The 21,005-nt window shown below is 43.4% G+C and overlaps 1 protein-coding gene across 6 annotated transcripts in view; it reads left to right on the top strand.

Moving 5' to 3' along the window:
* The first annotated feature begins 6,830 nt into the window (after nt 1-6,830).
* Nucleotides 6,831-21,005, top strand: part of PPFIA2 (PTPRF interacting protein alpha 2) — a 298,064-nt gene continuing 283,889 nt past the window's right edge. For 3 of the 6 annotated variants that reach the window (XM_082240945.1, XM_082240943.1, XM_082240938.1), the window contains exons 1-2: nt 6,832-7,095; nt 16,799-17,049. In XM_082240945.1, coding sequence (XP_082097071.1) covers nt 16,801-17,049 — 249 coding nt within the window. In that variant the 5' untranslated portion in view covers nt 6,832-7,095; nt 16,799-16,800. Of the gene's footprint in view, nt 7,096-16,798; nt 17,050-21,005 lie in introns of all 6 variants that reach the window. The other 3 variants (XM_082240947.1, XM_082240944.1, XM_082240942.1) reach the window with 2 other exon arrangements.

Genomic DNA, 21,005 nt, shown 5'->3' with positions numbered 1-21,005 from the left:
GTGGAATAACGTTAATGAAATTTGGCAGCGGTATGAATGGCTCGATGCCCATGAACACAATCCTGCACACAGGCACACTTAAGATCATTAAAAGCAATGGCTTTAAGTGCACCTAACACTGGTTTGGGCTGTGGTCCGTGTGTTTTCATTCTTTGCTATTAAGAGGTAGATGGTCCATCTTAATTTAACAGACTGCTTTTTCTCTCTATGCTTCAGATCAAAGAAGCAGAGTCAAGGAGAGAGGAAAAATGATTCCTATCCTTCAGCTTGAATGTTGTCCTTTTCTTCATCCCAGGAAAACTGCCAGCTCAGACGTGGTCTTTTTGGGCAGAGATACCCAGGTTAGTGCCTTCAAGATGTTTGTTGAACTACATTTCCCATCTTCCCCGGCTATAAGCCGTACTGTCTAGGGCTGATGGGAGTTGTTGTCCCACAACATCTGGCAGACACTACATTGGCTAGCCTTGTTTTAGGGAGAAGACTCTGATCAGCATGTGCAGCACTAAAAGGGAGCTTAGATGTGCATTTTAACAACACATTGCATCCATCTTGAGAGCAGACTCCCTCTCCTTAAACTGCTTGTTCTCATTTGTGTGGCTAATTCTGCATGTGTACAGTCAAGACATTATGTACATAAATACCATGTGCTGGTTTGGGAAATGTGTGGGATTGAAAACAATAGATAAAGCAATGCACAAATATGATAAATAATAGAATCAATAAATTGGACTTAGGGGATTGTGGTCAGAACTCCTGTTTTTTTGGCTGGCCATAATTCCCCAGCCCCAGTGCTGGATTTCCACACAAACTAAGTAGGCTGTATACAGATGATGGCCTCAGATTATAATGGGCCTCTAAATACAAGAGGGGGAAACAATCCTAAATTTCAACGACTTTGCTCTAAAAAAAGAACTAACCACAAAATTATGTTAAATGTTATGTCATATGTAGGACACATGCAGTGCACATTGTATTGGCTGTTCCATTTTGTAAGTAATGAGTTTTGTGTTTAACTGCTCTCATGTTGCTGAAATTTAAAAGTTTTCATACATGCTAAGTAGCAGATCATAAGGGTGTTTTCATATAAAGGTATTTTGTATGTAAATAGGCTTATTGCAAGCTGCAACTTTGTTAGGTCGTTCGTTTTTCATTGCACCCATGCCTATGTGCTGGTATATATGCAAATGTAAAAGTTAATTATTTCAATTTTCATTGTCTTGTTAGAATAATGTCAGGAGGCCTCTTATACTTGATATAGCTTAAGACCTTAGCGTAGGCTAATTCAACCCTGCCCAGCACCCAAAATCAAAGGCCTAGGTAGCTCAAGTTATACATCAGCAGAACAGTACACATAGATATGCACACTTCCACCTGCCACACGGAATTCCACACCCCTCCCTTTTTTAACCACACACTGTGGCATCGGGCCATATTTATTCGACTAGAGGAAAGAAAATTTTTATTGCTTGAAGAGACCAGGAGATCATTTATTCACTTCAGGGAATCTTCTCTCTTGCTTTACATGGCCTTTTTAATAAAGAAAAGAAATAGAATTCTTCGGTTAAGCTACTCTAATTCCAGAGTTATTACAAAAGTAATTATAAAGGTTATACATGACATGTTATTACAGCTTTGGTTTGTTATTCCCAATGACTTACCGAACCAGCCTGCCCAATTCTAACTATATTTATATGAAAGCAAGTGGTGATGGGTTTCAGAACGAACTTCCACCAGTAAAGGGATTAGGATTATAAAGCTAAAGGCCGCAGTTGATTGAATCAGGCGTTTGAGCAGGAAGCTGCCTGACTCCACTCTGGCAGGCAGCAGCTCTCCAAAATCTCAGGCAGAGATATTTTAGTCTTTTCTTCATCCATTCAACAAGATTTATAGAGCATTGAATAATAATAATAATAATAATAATAATAATAATAATAATAATAATAATAATCTCAAAGTTGCTTGCATGATATAGGCTATTCATAAGCAAATACCGATAAAACATTTCCCACCTGGTTCTTTTATTATTACCCAAACAAGTTTTCTGGGTGGTTTCCATAAGCAATAAAACACAAAAAAGCAATCCACTTAAAACAGCATAAAATTAAAACCAGCGCACAACACAGAGCAAAGGGGAATGTGGTGGGGGGAAATGGAAGCACCCAACAGATAGTCATAAAAAAGCCGGGGGGGGACAGGGTGGTCTTTTCTTGGTGCCTTAAAGACCCCAGAGTAGGTAGGTCACTCCAGAAAGGGCATTCCATTAGCTCCAAAAGCAGAGAAGCCAGAGATTGATCCTTATACCTTCTCTACACAGAGCATGAGCTTTCTCATGCAACTATAATCCTTCCCCTTTATTCTTAGGTCAAATCCACACCATACATTTAAAAACATGACTTCCCCAAATAATCCCCTTGGAACTGTATTGTACCCCTCACAGTGCTCCAGTTCTCAGCACCCCTAACTGACCACAATCCACAGGATACTTTGAGGGATGCAATGAGCTTTAAATGGATGGTATGCACAAAAGGAGATGAAATTACATCCCATGGGATTATAAACTTCGGAACAACTCTGCATGATTAAGTATGTTGCACAGCCTGAACGTTTTCACATACCGTATCTGAGGGAACTTTTAGTCTGATCAGTTGCTGGATGAGAGGTTGTCCAGGAGCCCTGGTTAAGCAGCCACTCTTTCTCTGAGGAAGTGTAGGAGGCAAAGTATAATTTTCAACAACTTGTCTTCTTAAGAAATGTATAACCGCACTTGCAGATCTTTCAGGCCCTTGATCTACAATACTATGCCATACTACAATAAAACATGATGAGATGACTCTTCCAAAGCACAACCTATAATAACAGAACTTTGCTAATTCCCATGAGTGTACATACTCAGTCTGGAGGTTCAGCAGCTGGCTGCTGCAGGGATAGAAATGGACAGGGAAAACTTTCTCTCTATATATAGTTTTTATTAAATTTTCTGTTTTACAATTTTGAATACTTATTTAAACATCCTTAAATTATCAATGATTCCCCTTCTTCTCTTTCTGTGGTACATTTTGCATACCATACATCCCAGCATATTTTACATAAACTAAACCATTCAGTATTCCATTATTACACCCATCAAAACTAATTTACACTGTTGAACTTATCTTAATGCTGCCAAAGTTTTCAAGTGAACATATTCCCCCCCCATATATTCAATAAACATCTTCCCATCTTCTCTAAATGTATGTTCTTCTTGTTCTCTTATTCTATATGTTAAGTCTGCAAGCTGTGCATATTCCATCAGCTTAAGTTGCCGTTATTCTTTAGTTGGGACCTTGCTCGTTTTCCATTTTTGGGCTAACAGGAAAACCTCTACATGTGAATGTTTAATCTGTGGACAAAAAACAAGGGAGAGCCTTTAAGCGCTATCTGTAGGCTTCCATGAACTGTCCACCATTCAAAACTAGAGTAGATGGATGCCTTGTCCAACCCACAGGTGTTAATGCTCTTATGAATCTAGTACCTGTGTACATCTGTGTATGGATGCACCTAGGCTTGCACGCTTCTTTGAATTCTACCATAAGAGGCTCAAAACATGGAAAAAGATGAAGCAAAAGTCACATGCATTTAAAACCTTGGGCTTCTCCAAAATAATCCTAGAAACTGTAGTTGACCCACTCGCACACCCCAGAGTTTCACTTCCCAGCACCCTTAAGCTACAGTTCCCATGACAGAGAGGATACCATGTGCTTGAAATTTGTGTTAAATGTGCTTTAAAGGGGGTGGTGTGAACATTGGTGGTCCCAACAGGGGTGGGTGGTGGGTGAGCAGGAAGAGGCTGCAATTCTTTGCACCCTTAGTTAGGCACACAACTCCCATGTAATTCAGTGGGATGTACTTCTGAGTAATAGGTACGCGGGTGGCGCTGTGGGTTAAACCACAGAGCCTGGGACTTGCCGATCAGAAGGTTGGCGGTTCAAATCCCCGCGACGGGGTGAGCTCCTGTTGCTTGGTCCCAGCTCCTGCCAACCTAGCAGTTCAAAAGCACAAAAGTGCAAGTAGATAAATAGGTACCGCTCCGGCGGGAAGTAAAACGACGTTTCCGTGAGCTGCTCTGGTTCACCAGAAGCGGCTTAGTCATGCTAGCCACATGACCTGGAAGCTGTACGCCGGATCCCTCAGCCAATAAAGCGAGATGAGCACCGCAATTCCAGAGTCGGCCACAACTGGACCTAATGGTCAGGGGTCCCTTTACCTTTACTTTAACCAGCCTACACCAGGGATGAAACTAGGCTTTATTTCACCTGGGTCAAACACCCAGTTTGGCACCCCCAAACTGCCTACACTGCACTTCTATGACCAGAAGTGAGACTCACTGACGTCTGTGGTATAGGATTGCATTTTTGGCTGATTTTATTTGGCAACAGGACTTCTGCAGGACTCCCTGCCGGCTTAGACGCCCTTGAGCTCTCGTTTGCCCTAGCCCCATCTGCATGAAGGAGAAACCCGTGCCCTAAAGTGAAGACAAAACAAAAAAAAGCCTTATTTTGTACGGTGTGTTTTTTCCCCCCAAAAGCGGGGAAAGTGTTGTCGCGGGCTACCTAGCCGCCGCTCCTTCTTGCCCTGCCATCTCTCCCTCTCCTAACAACCGGACGTCCTTGGGGAGGGAGGGAGGGGGCGGATGGCGGAGCATCCGAGCTGTGAAAACGCCGCGGCAGCATCTGGGGAACTGGCTGCGTGCGTGAGGCAGAGAGAGAAGCCAACGTGATTACTTCAGAATTTATTTAAAGACTGGTGGAAACCACTGCAGCAGCTTCCAGGGGAAACCCCAAGCCCTGAGAAAGGGAGCGATTGCGTACCGCACACGCCGCCTGCTCCCCGGATTCCCACGTTCCGCAAACTCCCGAGTCAGTCAGTGAACTCATCTCTTGCTTCGCTCCTCTCGCGGGCATACCGGGGTGCCTTCCTATCAGATCTCCCTCTCCTTGTCAGATGATATAACTGGTAGCAGCGGCTCTCCAAAGATTACAGGGAAGGGAGGGAAAGGAGGGAAGACCCCCTTTGGCTCCTCGGATTAAATCAACCCGGTGGCCCTGTCGTTGTAATAGCCTCTTGGAGATAAATTATCCACGCAGTGATAATTATAGAGATGTATGAAAATAACAGGGGAGGGGGGATTAGCGAAAGCAAGGAATAGGAACAAAGCAAGATACCTTAAACTGAGCCAGACCATTGGTCCATCTAGTTCAATATTGGCTACACGGACTGGCAGCAGCACCTCCAGGGCCGGATTTAGGTTTGATGAGGCCCTAAGCTACTGAAGGTAATGGGGCCCTTTATATGTCCAGCTGTTCTTTGTCAACAACAAATTGTCGCTGTTTTTTGTGTGTTGAATATATGCTATATGGTAATTTATGGACCTACTAGGTATCTAAAGCCATTTGCACATAAAATACTGTGTGTATTTTATCAAAGTAATTGATATAGAAATGAGCAAACCAGTGATATTTTAGGGAGCAGGCTAGCAGGCGGGGCCCATTACTTACATCATAGGAGCCTACACAGCACCAAACACTGTTGCTGTCGGTAGGCTTTATTTTACTTGTTTTTTTATCTTATATTTTAGAAACGCCCATCCAGGGTTTTTTTTTCCTTTAATTTTTTTTTGGGGCCCCAAGAGAGCGGGGCCCTAAGCTATAGCTTGTTTAGCTTATATGTAAATCCGTCACTGAGCACCGCAGGCGGGCAGACTGTGGAGATTCCCAGCCCCACCTGGAGATACCAGGGACTGAAGCAGAGTGGTATAGTGGTTAGAGTCAGACGATGACCTGGGAGATCAGGGTTCGAATCCCCCACTCGCGATGAGGCTGGACCAGTCACTGCCTATCAGCCTAACTTGCCTCACAGGGTTGTCGTTGTTGGGATTAAATGAGGAGGGAGAGGATAGTGTGAGCCACCCTGGAGAAAAAGGTGTGTGTGTGGGGGGGGGAGTGTTGTAGTCCAGAAGGCTCGGAGGGCGCCAGGTTGCCAACACAGCTTTGTTCCATGCCTGAGAACTGTGTGTACCCCTCGAGAGCGAAAGAAAGGCCGGTGGGTGGGTGGGTGTACATGATGCAGGGAAATATGGAACTGCAATATATGGATTTCCTGAAATATTTGTAAATTAGGGAAGGGGGGAGGAACAGTTATTCCTCAATGAATGCATGCACCTGTTCATCATCAGAGTTGATTTTCAGCCTTTCTGGTAATGATGCGGCGCGAACACTCAGCGGCTGCAGTCCCTATTTAACGAAACCCCCAACAACTGCGCGGAGGTTTAGGGGCTGCAATCCAATACTCCGCTTACTTGGCAGTGATCTCATCGGGGCTTACTTCCGAGTAGGCATGTATAGGGCTGCGCTGCTAATTCTGAGAGGAACGCACCAGATCCCTCCTCCAATTTCCTTTACCTCTTACTAAACGCCACCGAACAAGGTGCAAAAGCCATACATAGGATTGCGCTGCGCGGGTAAGGAACGCAGCTTGCCCGATTTTCCGGCCATTGTTTTATATATATATATACACACACACACCGCAGGCCATTCCAGCTGTCACTCCGCAAAGTTTAATTCCAAGAAAAGCAAAATCCCTGCTTTCTTTCTCCCCCCCCCCTTAATCCGCTGACTTTACCAGGCACGGAGGGGGGGGGGAGAGAAAAAAAAGGGCTGCTGGAGCTTTAAGAGCCGCCTCTCCCCCCTCTCCTCCTCCTAACAATGGTCTCAACCGCGCTCTAGCTCCTCAAAGCAAAAAAAAAAAAATTGTAATATGCCATTTTTTCCCCATGGATGTTTCCCCCTTTTGGCTGCCGACGAAGTGACAGGCGGAGGAAAATGCTGAGGTGCCGCCGAGCCGCTCCTGCTGGCGGCCGAAGCGGGTGGCGGGCTGCGCTGGGGCTGCCTTGCCTGAGCAGGAGCGGCGGCGGCGGCGGCAGCGTTGGCGTTGGTCCTGGCAGCCTTGCCCGGGAGGCGAGTGGAGGGGCGGCGGCGCCCGGCTGTGTGTGAGCGCCCAGCGGAGCCAGGGCGAGGACCACCGATTCCCGAGAGACGCGCGGAGAAGACCAAGCTTTAGGTATGTTGCAAAGCCAGAGGGCAAAGGCAGGTCTCGAACCCCCCCCCCCGCCCCCCACATCCCATTGCAAAGGGAAAGGGAGGTGATGGGGAATCAGCCGGGGCTGCTGTCTTTTAAAGATTCTCCTTGGAAATGGAGATCCCAGTCTTTCAATGAAGTCAACTTCTTAAGGCTATTTTATTCCCTTAAAGGATGGGTTGGGTTTCTGGGTGGCAGATGTTGCAGCTGCAAGACTTAGCTCTTAATACCAAGACTTGCTGGTGGAGGGTGGGGGTGGGGGGTGCGGATCAGTGGAAAGGATCTCTCTCGATTTCCAACCCTCTACGTTCTTCTTCTTCTTTTAATTTTTCAAAGGTGATCTCACAGTTCAGCTGAAGCAGCGCGGGAGGGAAGGAGTTAACTAGGAGGAGAAAGATGCATGCAGTGTGCAAGTCAGACAATGGCACGGATTTTCCTCCAGGAATTGCTCTCCGTGGGTGAAGTGAGGTGTAGCTGACAGCATCTGGAAAGGGGAAGGTGGGGGGGGCGGGAGAGGGAGAAGAAAATCGCAGGAATTGCTGGTCGCTGCAAGAGCAGCAGCGGCAGCGTGTCTTTGGAGGTGCTGTAAATATGGTTGGGTGAAGTAGTATCCGAAGGGCAGGGTGAGTTCCTGCTGATGATGTCACGGCAGGCACAGAGCAAAGGGGGATGGCGCGGATGTAGCCGAAGGGGCAAAGTAGCTCGTACAATTAAAGACTTGGCTTCCCTGAATGGAGAAATGAAATTGCACTCGGGGCTCCCAAGGGAAGGGTTTAGCAAGAACAGGGGAAAGTCACCTTATAGTACCATCTTCGGAATATAGAAGAAACCACACCCCTCCCACACCCTGATCCTTTGAAATTGGAAGCCTTCAAGGTGAACTATAGCTGAACGGTAGTGTGATAAGAAGGGAGCCTTTGTTGAGCTGTCAGTTGTGCTCACAAATTGCTCCTCACACATCCCTACAATTAAAAAAGGAAGAATGGCAATGAACATGTGCCAGGGAACAAACGTGACTGACCTGTGGAGTGGAGTGAATATTACTCTTCTGATTTCTGAGCTTTTTTTTTCCACCTGGGGCATTTGATATCAAGAGGTAGAGAGAAGCTGGTGGGTGGGGTCAAAATGAAAGAACTAGGATTGACTTGCTGTGCTGTTTGCAGAGGTTTCACACACACACACACACACACACACACACACACACACACACACACACCATCCTCTCCATGGTAGTGATTCAGAATAAAAAGAAATTTTAATCAAATTAAGGATTGATACAGGTTTCCTTTTGCACATCAGAAAGCCCCAAAGTTGCAGTCTGTAATGGTCGGTTGTTTGGGGTGGAGTGGATATATACCATTATATAATTGCTTCCTTATGGTAACTTTGAATTATGCAAGTTGATTTAGTTTCCCATGCATCTTGGAATAGTAAATCTCATCACAGGACTTAATGGTTAATTTACTTTACCAACTGCTCTAGCTGATGTGTTGCAGTTTGCACTAAACCATGTATGTGAGCTTTGTGTACCGGAGTAGGCCCATTGAAATTAATACACATGACTGACATAGGGTTATTAACTTCAGTGGGTCTACTCTAAGTAGGACTAGCATTGAATACTACCCATACCACTTTGTACAATAATGTAAAACATATTGATAAAAATTGCTTTTATAGAAAAAGCAGTCATCTCAAATGGTACTTTCTGTTAGTACTAGTACTGTATTGTGAAACCATACCCTGGGGCAGGCTCAGCAGCAGAGCACATGTTCTGATTGCAAAAGGTCCCCAGTTCCATCCCTGATATTTCCAGTTAAATATTTAAAGTTAAAGATTTCTGGTTTGGGAATGACCTCTGCTGAGATGTTGGAGTCACATGGACCAGTGATGGATATGTTACCCAAGAAATGTTGGAGTTTTCTTGTTCCAGATAGACAACTGTGCCCTTTCCCAGGATATGCCATTCCCCTCCCACAGGTTCACGGAATGGAAGAGAAGGAAAGGGGTACAGGGGGTCATCTAGTCCAACCCCCTGCAAGGGAGAAGTCTTTTGCCCCACCCACAACTCTGAGATTGTCTCATGCTGTACCAACTGAGCTATCTTTCCCTACGCAAGTGTTCTGTGGTCACTGAGCATGCTCAGTCCTAACTGGGGTGTCTTCTAGTTTCTCCTCTCACCACAAAAACTTGTCTTCCTCTTTTTTATATATCGTGGAGTTCCCCCAAGCCTCCTGATAAGAGGAATTATTGTGTGGGAGTGGTGCCATTTTTGCTAAAGAAGGATGAACATTCAAGCTGGGTTACCAATCAGTGACTTAAAATGCAGCTGAGTCCTCCTTTTTCTCAAATTGAATTGAAGCAGGTTTGGGGGAAACACAGCAAAATGCAGTATTTCATAAGAAACATCAGGGTAGATAGGGATTGTAGCAAACCAGGAGCACACTGGATGCAGTGTATATGAGAGTGTGTGACCACTTCAGAGAGGAGTTCGCTATTATAGGATATTATAATGGTTGATATTGTCCAGCTGAAAGTTCGCCAAAGGGTCTACGTTAACTTTTGGCTATTTCCCCTTATAGGAATCTCATTACTTCTGGAAATGCAATATTCTTTATTGACAGAACTGATGCATACAAACCCAAAGAGATCATGAAAAAGAATTCATATTTGAATTCACCATTAAACAATTTTTGCAGTGTAAAAAAAGTTCAAAGCAATTTAGTCACAAAATCCAAGTTTTAAGCTTGATCTAGGATTCTTTATTTGCTAAGCTTTGAATCCCCAAACAATGAATTACAGGATCTCCAAGAGCTGGACATTGCAAACGAAGCATTAATTCCATGAGATGTGCAGTCAGTCAAGATTAGCTGATGTGGAATTAGATGCTCATGTTAATGCGAAAAGTCGTGAATTCCTTGATTAGTGCCCAACTCAGATTGTCACTCTGTACCTTTCTCATGCTATATAAGACTGGGTTTCTTACTGACTTATTTTGTAATTCTATTTGCTAGGAGAAAATACATCTCGGGGGGGGGACACAATTCCATTTGTTTATTTATTCTGCAATAAAGAACAAACAGTGGCATTAAAAGACTTTCAGACCAATAACCACCAGAGCCTTGTGCTTCATTATCTCTGTCTTGCTGTCCTTTCAAGTCGTCTTGTAAGGTGAAGGCACTTGATAGGCTTGTGAGCTTCGATGTAAGTTTATTAATCAATTACCTCATCAGAGCCTTTTAATAAATCCAAAGATCAGCAGTTAATAAGAGTATGGTTGGTGAAAGCCTGCTGTAGAAGAAAGGGGACACATGGTATACAGTATTATTGGATAGATTCCATCCCTCCCTCCCTCATTTTTACTAAACATCTGAACCTTCCACGGTTAAGCTTAATGTGAAGATCTATCTTAGTATATATATATTTTTCCAGAAAGATGCTGACAGTCACTAAATATATTTTTTCTACTTAATTCAGATATATCATCGCTAAGGCATAACAAATTACAGGAGTAATTTTAAAATTGCAGTACGCAATCCCTTTCCCATAGATGTAAATGGCAAAGTCCTGTGCATTTTAATGGAGTTAGGTTGTAATTGATTTATGAACACTCTTGGGGTTAAACAGTGTTGTTGTTTTTAATTCCTCTTTCTTTCCCATTCTTTTAGGAGAAACTCCACTGTTGTGATTAATTTAAACAATAGAGTTGGATGAGATCTCTTAGATCTTAGAGCAAACTCCCTGACGGTGCAGGAAATCGGCTGCTATGGCAGCTCTGCTAGTCTCTGCTTAATCATTCATTTCTTATAATATTTTAAATTCCATTTAAATATCTTTAGAGGAGAGTGCCTGTGCTTATGTAGCTAGAACATCAGCACTCAAGCACATAAGGCAGCTGTTAGCAGACTCAGTGGAACCCTGATATTTGCAGAAGTACAAACCATCTTGGGGAGAGGGGGAAGAAAGCCCACTGGTCCGCCAAAGGGCAGCTGTTCTTTGTGATTTGGAGGCAATGAGCACACTTTGGGCTGAAGAAGACTATAGGTTTTATTCACGCGCAACAAGAATCAGCATACAGCACACATAGAACCGAGTGACTGGAGAAAGAAGAGAGAAGAAACAACACACGAATATAAAAAAGTAGAGCAAACTACCTCATTGTCTGGATAGGTCATGTCCCCAGGGATGGGGGGGGGAGAGCTGTCCACAGAAATCAAGATTTTAATCAAGTTGGGGTTGTGCACTAGCAGGCCCTCCCCACAAGTGCCCTCAAAAGGTATCAGCAGCAAAGGAAAAAGCGTTCCAGCTCTTTCTAACTCTGTTCTTACCTGGTGTGAGACTTTTGAAATGAATGCTAATGCACATTCAAAAGCAAGTGCCCTTTATTGGCTTTATTGTGGCTTGGAAGGATGTGTGACTGAGAAAAAAGCATGTGCAACAATCTTGCTGTGTGTCACCTGTATTGCAGGAGAGGTGTTGAACTTGAGCTGAGAAAGTAGAAAAATCCTACCCTGCTATCCACTGCTTTCATACCCACATTGCAGGTGGGGCTGACAGGAATACAGTGGAGGCCCTTGCACTATTGGGACACAGTACAAGGAGAATGTTAAGCATGTTTTTAACTTGCCACCACCACCAAACAAAAACCCCCCAGAGAGACACACTTTCCTGTTTCACACGCATCCGTTTGAACTCAAGAGAAGCTCTGGAAACATTTCTGACCATTTTCTGTTCTCTGGCTAATAAGCTCTCTGCATCACTCTGACAATCCTAATCTGGAAGTATACTCTGGTAAAGAGGTCCATTCCAAGTGTCTCTTGGAAGACTACCAGCTTTTCCGTTTCCCCTTCTTTCTGTTGTTATCAAGGCAATCTGCATTGAGTGGGGAAGACTGAGGGTGTTCCAGCCCTATCAAATCATGCCTTGCTTGTGAGCATGCTCAGAGCTTGTTCCTTGAAGGCTAGATCTCCTTCTCCATTTTAGTATGTTCAGTTAACCAGAGAAGCAACAGGGAGTGTTTCCTACTTTGAAGGACATTTTTGTTTTCTTTAGTATTTGTTTCGTGACCTTCCTTGCAAGAGAGGGAAGCAAATAACAGTGGTCACAGTGTGAGTTTCTTTCTATAATAAATATGCTTTTCTAAAACTTAATGTTTTTGCATTCATTTATATGAATTAAATTGGAAGGAGAAATTATGGACATCTTTTGCATGTGGTGCAGCAAACTCTGTATTAACAATTTTCCTGCATGCACACATTTAAAACTGCAGCTGCTGCTGCTGGGTAGAGCAGAGCAGGGCAAGCTGATCTTAAGCCAAATGCAAGTATTTTCCAGAGTATTTCCAGAACTGGTGTGTGGATCTGCTTCCAACAAGCCCCTTCCTAATTCCGAATCTCATGAATATGGAGTAATGGAGGGAAATGCTCTTGCTATTATTTCTATATTGGGTGTTTTTTGTGACTTTATCTGTCAGTTTCTAAAATGAGAAGTTTGCTCTCTAAGTCTGTTTGCATATCACATTGACTGGCTACCCATCTTTCCCCAAACCTGGACAATATTATTCCTAATCTCAGTTATAAGAGGCTGATTACAATTACTCTGGTGTGGTGAACTCTGCACATGACCAGAGATTATTAGAAAGCCATGCATTGCAAGTATGTTCTGGTGTGCCTTGTTTCAAATGAAGCAATAATCTTTCATCTGTTGGTTGGAGCATTTTGTTCTGTACTTTTAATTTAGAGGAAAGAAGTGTTTTGTATAATGAAAAGTTAAATTGATTGGGCGGGGGGGGGAGAGAAAAAAACAGCATGCAACTTGTAGCAAGTGTTTCTTACATTTTAAAAAAAGTTTGAGTTTGTTTACTTTTTGGCAATGGATGTGTAGGTGTCATTAATATGTAAAATCAAAATCTTATGTCATGTGGTATGAAATAATTTCTAAATAAGAGGTATGGAGTCAATCTTGCCTGAAAATCATAGTGGCCCTTTTACATGCAAGCTATTCTCAACTCCATAGATATGCAGAGAATAACTGGTGCTTTTTAGTGAGGAGACTAGCACTCAGCACACTTTCCTAAACAAATCCTGTTATAAGAAAAACAGCAAGGTGAAAAACTGCAGCCCTACCAAGTCAAAATGTTGCCAGCTGCTACTGGCATAGTACACAACAACCCTGCAGTATAGTCAGCTTTTAATATTGCAAGTAACCTTTATTTGGATTTCCAGTCAAAATTCCCATACCTTTCAGTATGCAGCCGAGGCCAGTCATTCTGCTTAATTGACCCCTTAGGCATCATCACAGGACAAATCAAACACTCAGCTGTATGCAGGAGCCTCCTACTCTGTTGACTTGCCTGCAGACCTATTGCACTTTCAAGTGTCCACAACTTTTGTTAAAAAGCCATGATGTAAGACCCAAGCCGGACCATAGATTCATGTCTTTGATGCTGTTTTCCCCCCAAAGCCTTGGGTTAATGCCCTGCTTGAGACTGATAGCAAAATCAGGTGCTGCATTATGACAGCTGTGTAGTGAAAGCAGAGTTGCTGATATTGGCATGCCGGTTTGCAGAAGCAGCAAAAATGACGAGGGGGTGGGATTGAAAGGGCAATATCTCCCCTCCGAAAGCAGTCCAGTAAGGACTGAGCATGCTCAATGACCATAGAATATTGAGGGTCTGTTGAGCAGGGGAAAAGAATGAAAATCTGGAGGAAAGGGAAATGCAGTACCCTATAGCTGATTGCAACATTGAACAGGAGCACTGCAAAATGTAACATTAGTTGTTGTTTACAGGTTCCCCTAATTCCAGGTGTTCCTTTGCTTGAAGAATAAGCTTTTTGGTCTGACCTTGTTGCATTGAAATTGGCCCTAATGTTCATTAATATCAATGGCGGTTTGCCTTAAGTGTGCTGTTGGGTCCTTGGAGAGCGCTACCATTTGGCTCTACAGCACTGCGTTTTGTTTCCCTTACTAGATTGCTGTGCTTTGAGAAGAGAGCAATTACGTGTTTCTTGTGGGATTGCAACCATGGTGAAAAATCTGGAAAGTTACTCATTAGTGGCAAAGAAAAGGTGAAAAAAGAATAGACAATGCACTAGGGGTAGAAATATACGTTTGTGGATCCTGCTATCATCCACTGCCTCCTACTTCACCCTTGTCCAGCTCAGAACCCATTGAATTGTAGCCTTGAACTAAAGGGAAAGGGAAAGGGACCCCTGACCATTAGGTCCAGTCGTGACCGACTCTGGGGTTGCGGCGCTCATCTCGCTCTATAGGCCGAGGGAGCCGGCGTTTGTCTGCAGACAGCTTCCGGGTCATGTGGCCAGCATGACTAAGCTGTTTCTGGCAAACCAGAGGAGCACATGGAAATGCCGTTTACCTCCCTGCCGGAGCGGTACCTATTGATCTACTTGCACTTTGACATGCTTTCGAACTGCTAGGTGGGCAGGAGCAGGGACCGAGCAATGGGAGCTCACCCCATCATGGGGATTCGAACCACCGACTTTCTGATCGGCAAACCCTAGGCTCTGTGGTTTAACCCACAGCGCCACCTGCGTTCCTAGCCTTGAACTATCAGGTCTTAAACCTCTAGTGTAGCCAAATTAAATACAACTACTTCTAGGTGCCTTGCTCATTATGTGTCCTGAGTATCCCAATTGTATGGTGCACTTAGGATGTCTGCTTCTGAGTCTCTGTTTGCCCCCATGTTAGCTTGCTGGTACCCACACCCAGCCAGCAGTGACTTACCCACACATGGGAAACATCACAAGAGTAACAAATGCAACAACAGTGGCAATCTCTTTTATAGCAAAAAGATGCAGCTACCCACCAATGGCGATTTTGCTCACAGGCATCTTGTGTAACAAGCACACAGTAACAGCACCAATCAACAGGTAGCAATTTGTCACTGTAGCAAGCCTACTAACAGTTCCCAGCTGTCAGGGAGAGTTCTAGGCAGAAGGAACAATAGCAGTCACTCTGCCTACCCTCATATTTTTCTATTGCCTTTTATTGTTTTGATATATTTTACCCTTTTAATGTTCATTGCGCAGCCCAGGGAACGTGTGTCGTTTCGGGGGGGGGGCTATATAAATATAGCCAAACAAAGTGAGCAATGTACAGCTGACACATTTAGGCAGCTTAAATAGCCTTCCTAGAGTTCTTATTTCAGGAGAACATTTTTATGTCGCATTGGAAGTTATATGCTGTTTTCCATCAATACACAGAGGCAACAATACAGTTCAGTCAATGCATATGATTAACAAAACAAAGGTACCAAAGTCTTGGGGAACACCTTTTGGCTTCTGCTTTCCTTGGCTGCCCTGATACAGTTAAAAGGGTGCTGTAGCTAAGGGTTTGGAGACTGAAGCGTGCTATGTGATCTCAGGTATTATCTTCTGGCTGAGGCTACGTGGCATTAAGGTGTAAACAGTAAACTTGTCTGAAGTGCTGTCTGATGCTTCAAAATTTGTGTGTATCTATCCCAGTTGTAAATAACTGAGCCATGTTTATTGATATGGCTCACTTTCCCACTCAGTCCTTCAAGTACTTTATAAAAGGAATCCAGTCCAAAAGCAGAGATAAAACACCAATATAAGCCACTCGGAATATTAACACACAAGAAGAGTCGAGCATCTAGGAAAAGAACAAGAATGGGAGCCAATAACATGGGCTAGAATGGCAGAATCACTTGAGATCAAAGGCAAAATAGAATGGTCATGGTTTGATGATACAGTTGTAATATATGGACGGCATACTAGTTAATAATTTTAGTTAGTACACAGTGATTCTGTTCATTTTCATTTCCTGATGTTTTAAGGTTAATAATCTTCTGAACTAGCATAGAATTTCTAAGATGTTGGCCATAAATGTTTATTGAGAAATATCCAACAGCATATTGGATTTGTGAAATTACCTTGTGTTGCACAGCACCAGGCACCTTAAGATAGGTTATGATAATTGTGACATTAATTGATTTTCCAAAAGCTACCCTTAGGCTAGGCTGCAACAATCTTGGAACAAATTAGCTTTGTAGAAATGCATTTCTGTCCTCCTCATTTTGAGGAAGGAATTATGTGAAGAGCAATTAGCTTTCTTATTGGAAGAGATCACCTAAGTGGAGGCCTGACTCCAACCCAGGCTGCCAAGAAGGGTAGAACGTTACGACATTTTTAATGTTGACTTTCTGCTGAGTTCAGCGTTGAAGTTGAGCTCTGCTATAGGAAAGTGTTGGGAAGTACTATCTTTGGCAATTAATAGTAGCCATGGGCACTACTACAAACAGTCAGAAGATGGCATGCAGGAGAGTGAGTGGGTGGATAAAGGTCAGATAAAAGAAAGGAACTTAGAAAATGAAATCTTTGACATGATTTCAAAGGACACTGTCTGTGTCAATCTGCTGGTGAGACTTTAAACATATCCCTCTCCTGAAAGAGGAGCACTTCCAGAACTGTGGATTATTAATTATTATTAATGATTAACAATATCATTAATAATTAATGGTTATAATAAATCAATAAATCTATTATTATTATTATTATTATTATTATTATTATTATTATTATTATTTTACTGCCAGGAAGGGAGTCAATCTTGAAATGATTGACTTTATTATATATAATAGCTTCCTAGAAGCTATTGGTACTTAGAGGATTATTTTTCATCCCTCCCTCCATTTGTTTTTTGCTTTCAGAAATGATGTGTGAAGTGATGCCCACGATAAACGAGGACACCCCGATGAGCCAAAGGGGGTCCCAGAGCAGTGGCTCGGACTCGGATTCTCACTTTGAGCAGCTTATGGTGAATATGCTAGATGAGAGGGACCGTCTCTTGGACACACTTCGAGAGACGCAGGAAAGCCTTTCTCTGGCCCAGCAACGCCTCCAGGATGTCATCTACGATAGAGATGCTCTCCAGCGGCAGCTCAACTCTGCACTGCCTCAGGTATGTTGGGTGTCCATACATTCCCGGTCATTTTAACTCATGAACATTGCGTTTGCAGCGCATAATCTCAATGGATAATATATGTGTTCCTTAAAGATCCAGTGTAAGAAGCTACAAAGCACTTTTTGTATGGTTTAACTATTGGACTTAAGCCTGACATTTAGTGTGCCTAGTTATATATATATAGGTTCAATAAGAAGGAAATTGAGCCCTTGAATGTGCAAATTGCCTCTGGTTCCATCAGAAAGTCATATGCCTTGATCCAGAGCTTTATATGTGCTCCAGTGTGCAGGTGGAACTACGAAGCACTTTAAGCAGTCTTTCTCATTCCCTTCAGTAGAAAGGAAAGCATGTCAATGCATCCCTTTGTAGGCATGATTCTACCCTTACCTCTGAAATGAATGGCAAGACCTTACAGATGGAATGGGGCTGCCCTGCACATGTACTCTGCACATTGGATCTCTTCTACTTAACAGGTTTGCTGGGTTTAGATGACGATCGCTGCATTTCAAGGTTTACTTTAAACTTAGGTGCTGCAAGACAGGAAACAACATGAATGTATCTATCGATTGATTCAGGGACAGTGTACAATCTAATATCAATGCAATACAAACATAAAAGTCATAAAAACTGAAGCTAATTAATAGAACATACCTGGTAAACTAGTCTAAGGGAAAGGATGCTCTTCATCTGAGCCAAATCAGGCATAGGGTAGCCTAACATCAAAGCCATGCCAATGTATGCCCGCCCCACAGAAAACCATATTGGAAAGCTTGAAGAGCAATGCAGCCCCACTGCCTGTTGCCCGCCACTACTGCACACAATGTCACAGACGAGTTTGCAAATATATTTCCCATGGAAATAGAGGCATGCATTGAATTCTTGGTATCTCTACTCAAGCTTTACCTTCCAGCTTTTCCACCGACTTTTTTTTTAAAGCTCCCTGATACTATTTATATCAGAGCCTCAAAGCTACCGTCTTTAAGATGCTGTTGCAAACCACATGCAAACAGTTACAAAATGTAAGGGCACTTCTTGCATACAGCAAGGAGCACAAGTCTCTTTGCTGAGCTGTTTCTACCCCCTTGCTTTGATCTTGCAGCATTGCAGTTGCATCTGACATCAAGTTGTACAGCATCAAAACCCTCCCCTCCCCTCCCCTCTCTCTGCTGCTTTCCGTTATACAGCTGATGGGCAAGGGCGGTGGTCCCAAGGGTCAGGTGAAATACCTGCTTTACAGGTGTCTAGAAGAGGGAGCCTCATTGAATCCAGATGCAGCTATCCCAACAGGACAAACGCTATGCTGGAAAATGCTTCTTCTACATCCCACTTAAAGGTTTAAGAGCCCTGTTGTCCTGTGTTCCTCATGCACTCTGGTCCCAAAACAAACATACAATGGTGGGAAGGGAAGGACTGAGCATATTTAAACCATGTCTGAGGTGTCTAGAGGTGTCCAGCATGGGCTACAAGGGGCTGGAGGGGGAAAAAATGTTTCCCTTTATTTATATGGGTGTACAGATCTCGAGATAAACTGGAACCAACCAATGATGGAACTGAAGAAGAAGCATTCTGAGCAGTGAGCTGTTGGCCCAGGCCTTGAAGCGGGGTGGGTAGGTGGGGACAATTGCCCTTACACAGAAAACTCTTGGGACTTGGATTGGAGAGAAATGGAGGTGCGTGCCCTCCAAGTCTCAGAGAGAGTCTTACTTCCTGGTGGAATTTTCTACTCCCAGGTAGGAGGAGCCTGTATGACTGGCAGCAGGGAGGGAAAGACAAGCTGGATAATAAATTGGGGACAATGAGATCCAGGGGATATTGAGAGCCAAGAGTGGTGGCAGGACTTGCAGAACTCAGAACATATACGAGTAAATGAGACAGACCTCTGGGCTCCAGAAAGCAGAGAGGAACTGACACTAGATCCTAGGGACAGGGAACAGTGTCTAAACCAGGCACCCCCAAACTCGGCCCTCCAGCTGTTTTGGGACTACAATTCCTATTATCCCTAGCTAACAGGACCAGTGGTCAGAGATGATGGGAGCTGTAGTCCCAAAACAGCTTGAGGGCCAAATTTGGGGGTGCCTGGTCTAAACAGAGTTCATAACTCATTAATAATTGTTGTGCATACATATCATTCTGCTATGCTTTACTACAAGTTGCAAATCAGGAAGCCAGAAACACACGAAGCTTGAATACAGGAACTTGAACCAGCTAAAGGACACAATTAATTCTCTTTTTAAAAACAACAACAACAAAACACTAGATAAGATCCTTCATAGGGAAGTCAAGGACATTATAAAGATTTTTTTTCAAAAACTAGGCCCAGAAAAATGGTATTTGGGCACTGCCAAGACAATATGCTATTTGTGTTTACAAATTGTGTGACTTAAGGCATGTCTGGATGGCAGTAACAGCTGCACTTTGATCATTTCTTACTACGTTCTGTCTTAACCCCAGGCAGCAGTGGAATCCTTAAAAAGCGCATGTGCCATTTCTTGAGCCATGTAGATGAAAGGGTGGCAGTTTGAAACTTTGCAGTACGCCTTAGGATTCCTTCCTCTTCCTACCTTTTGTGTTTCAACTTCACCTTGCCCAAACAATTGGATCCTGATATTCTTTAGCCACGTGTAGAGACCAGTCTCTTCCTGTGCATTGTAGTCAGTGGTTATACAGTGCCATCACAAAATAAGGCAAGCAAAATATGCTGCTGGTAAATGTGAAGCCTGTTTGGTGATGTTTGGTAGCACTTGACAAAGAACACCTATTAATTTGGTCCCCCCCCCCTCAGAAAAGTGGGCTTATGTGTATGTCCCAAGGCTTGTGCTGCAGTATTTAAAGCATGGAATAGGATCACATTTACAATGTGATGGAATCGGACAGTAGTGCAAAGAAAGCAGGAAGTACCTTCAATATAATTGGAGCTAGGAGAGTTATATTCTAGGGTGTATTATAACCATTTAGTATTTAATAAATATGGTAGGCAGCAATCTGCCCGTATTTAGTAAAATCTGGCATTTAGCATTTATTCTCAGGAGCTGAACATTATTTCGGATTTAGCAAGCACTTGAACTTTAGCAGGGATGGGTATACAGATCTTGATATATCCAGCTTCATTCCTAGTTTATTACAAAGGCCTGTTTTTAACCTTACTTATGTAATATGTGAGATGGCAAATGTTCCGCTATTACAGTTCTGGTTGAGTAGCTGCTGTGAATATAAATGGCTAATTTAAGAAACTGTATATGAGCTTTTATTTGGAATCAGTTAGTGAAGAAGGGATATGATCTTTTCCTTATGCAAAGAGACTTAGTTCTGATGCATACATATTCAAGAAGCAAAAGACTGGCAAGAAATAGGATTTATTTTTTTTAAAAAATAGTTTTATCTTCCATGTGGAAGTGGTGCCCACTGGGAATGACAGAGCTAGTCTTACTGAACTCTCATCAAATAATGATGCACATTTCAAATCCTATCCTTGTTTCTTTACAAAATAGAGCTAAGCAGGATGAGTATCGTAATCTAGCACCAAACGGGTGGAGCATGTGGATTTTGTTACTGTGTAGTAATTCTGGCAAAGAGAAGTGTTCAGAATCTGTGCTCATCTTCTTAGGGCGTGATGAGAGCCTGTTGGATCACACCAATGGCTCATCTAATCTAGTGTTGTGTTCTCACAGTGGCCACCCAGATGCCCCTGAGAAACCTGCAATTAGGACCTGAGCACAACAGCACTTTATAGCTTGTGGTTTTTGGCAACTAGTATGCAGAAGCACGGGACGCGGGTGGTGCTGTGGGTTAAACCACAGAACCTAGGACTTGCTGATCAGAAGGTCGGCGTTCAAATCCCCGTGACGGGGTGAGCTCCTGTTGCTCGGTCCCTGCTCCTGCCAACTTAGCAGTTTGAAAGCACATCAAAGTGCAAGTAGATAAATAGGTACTGCTCTGGCGGGAAGGTAAACGGC

Source organism: Podarcis vaucheri, assembly GCF_965113315.1.
Source record: "Podarcis vaucheri genome assembly, chromosome: 10".
NCBI classification, from domain to species: Eukaryota; Metazoa; Chordata; class Lepidosauria; order Squamata; family Lacertidae; genus Podarcis; species Podarcis vaucheri.
Note: the sequence above shows the minus strand (reverse complement) of the source record. Positions and strands in the feature narration are given on the sequence as shown.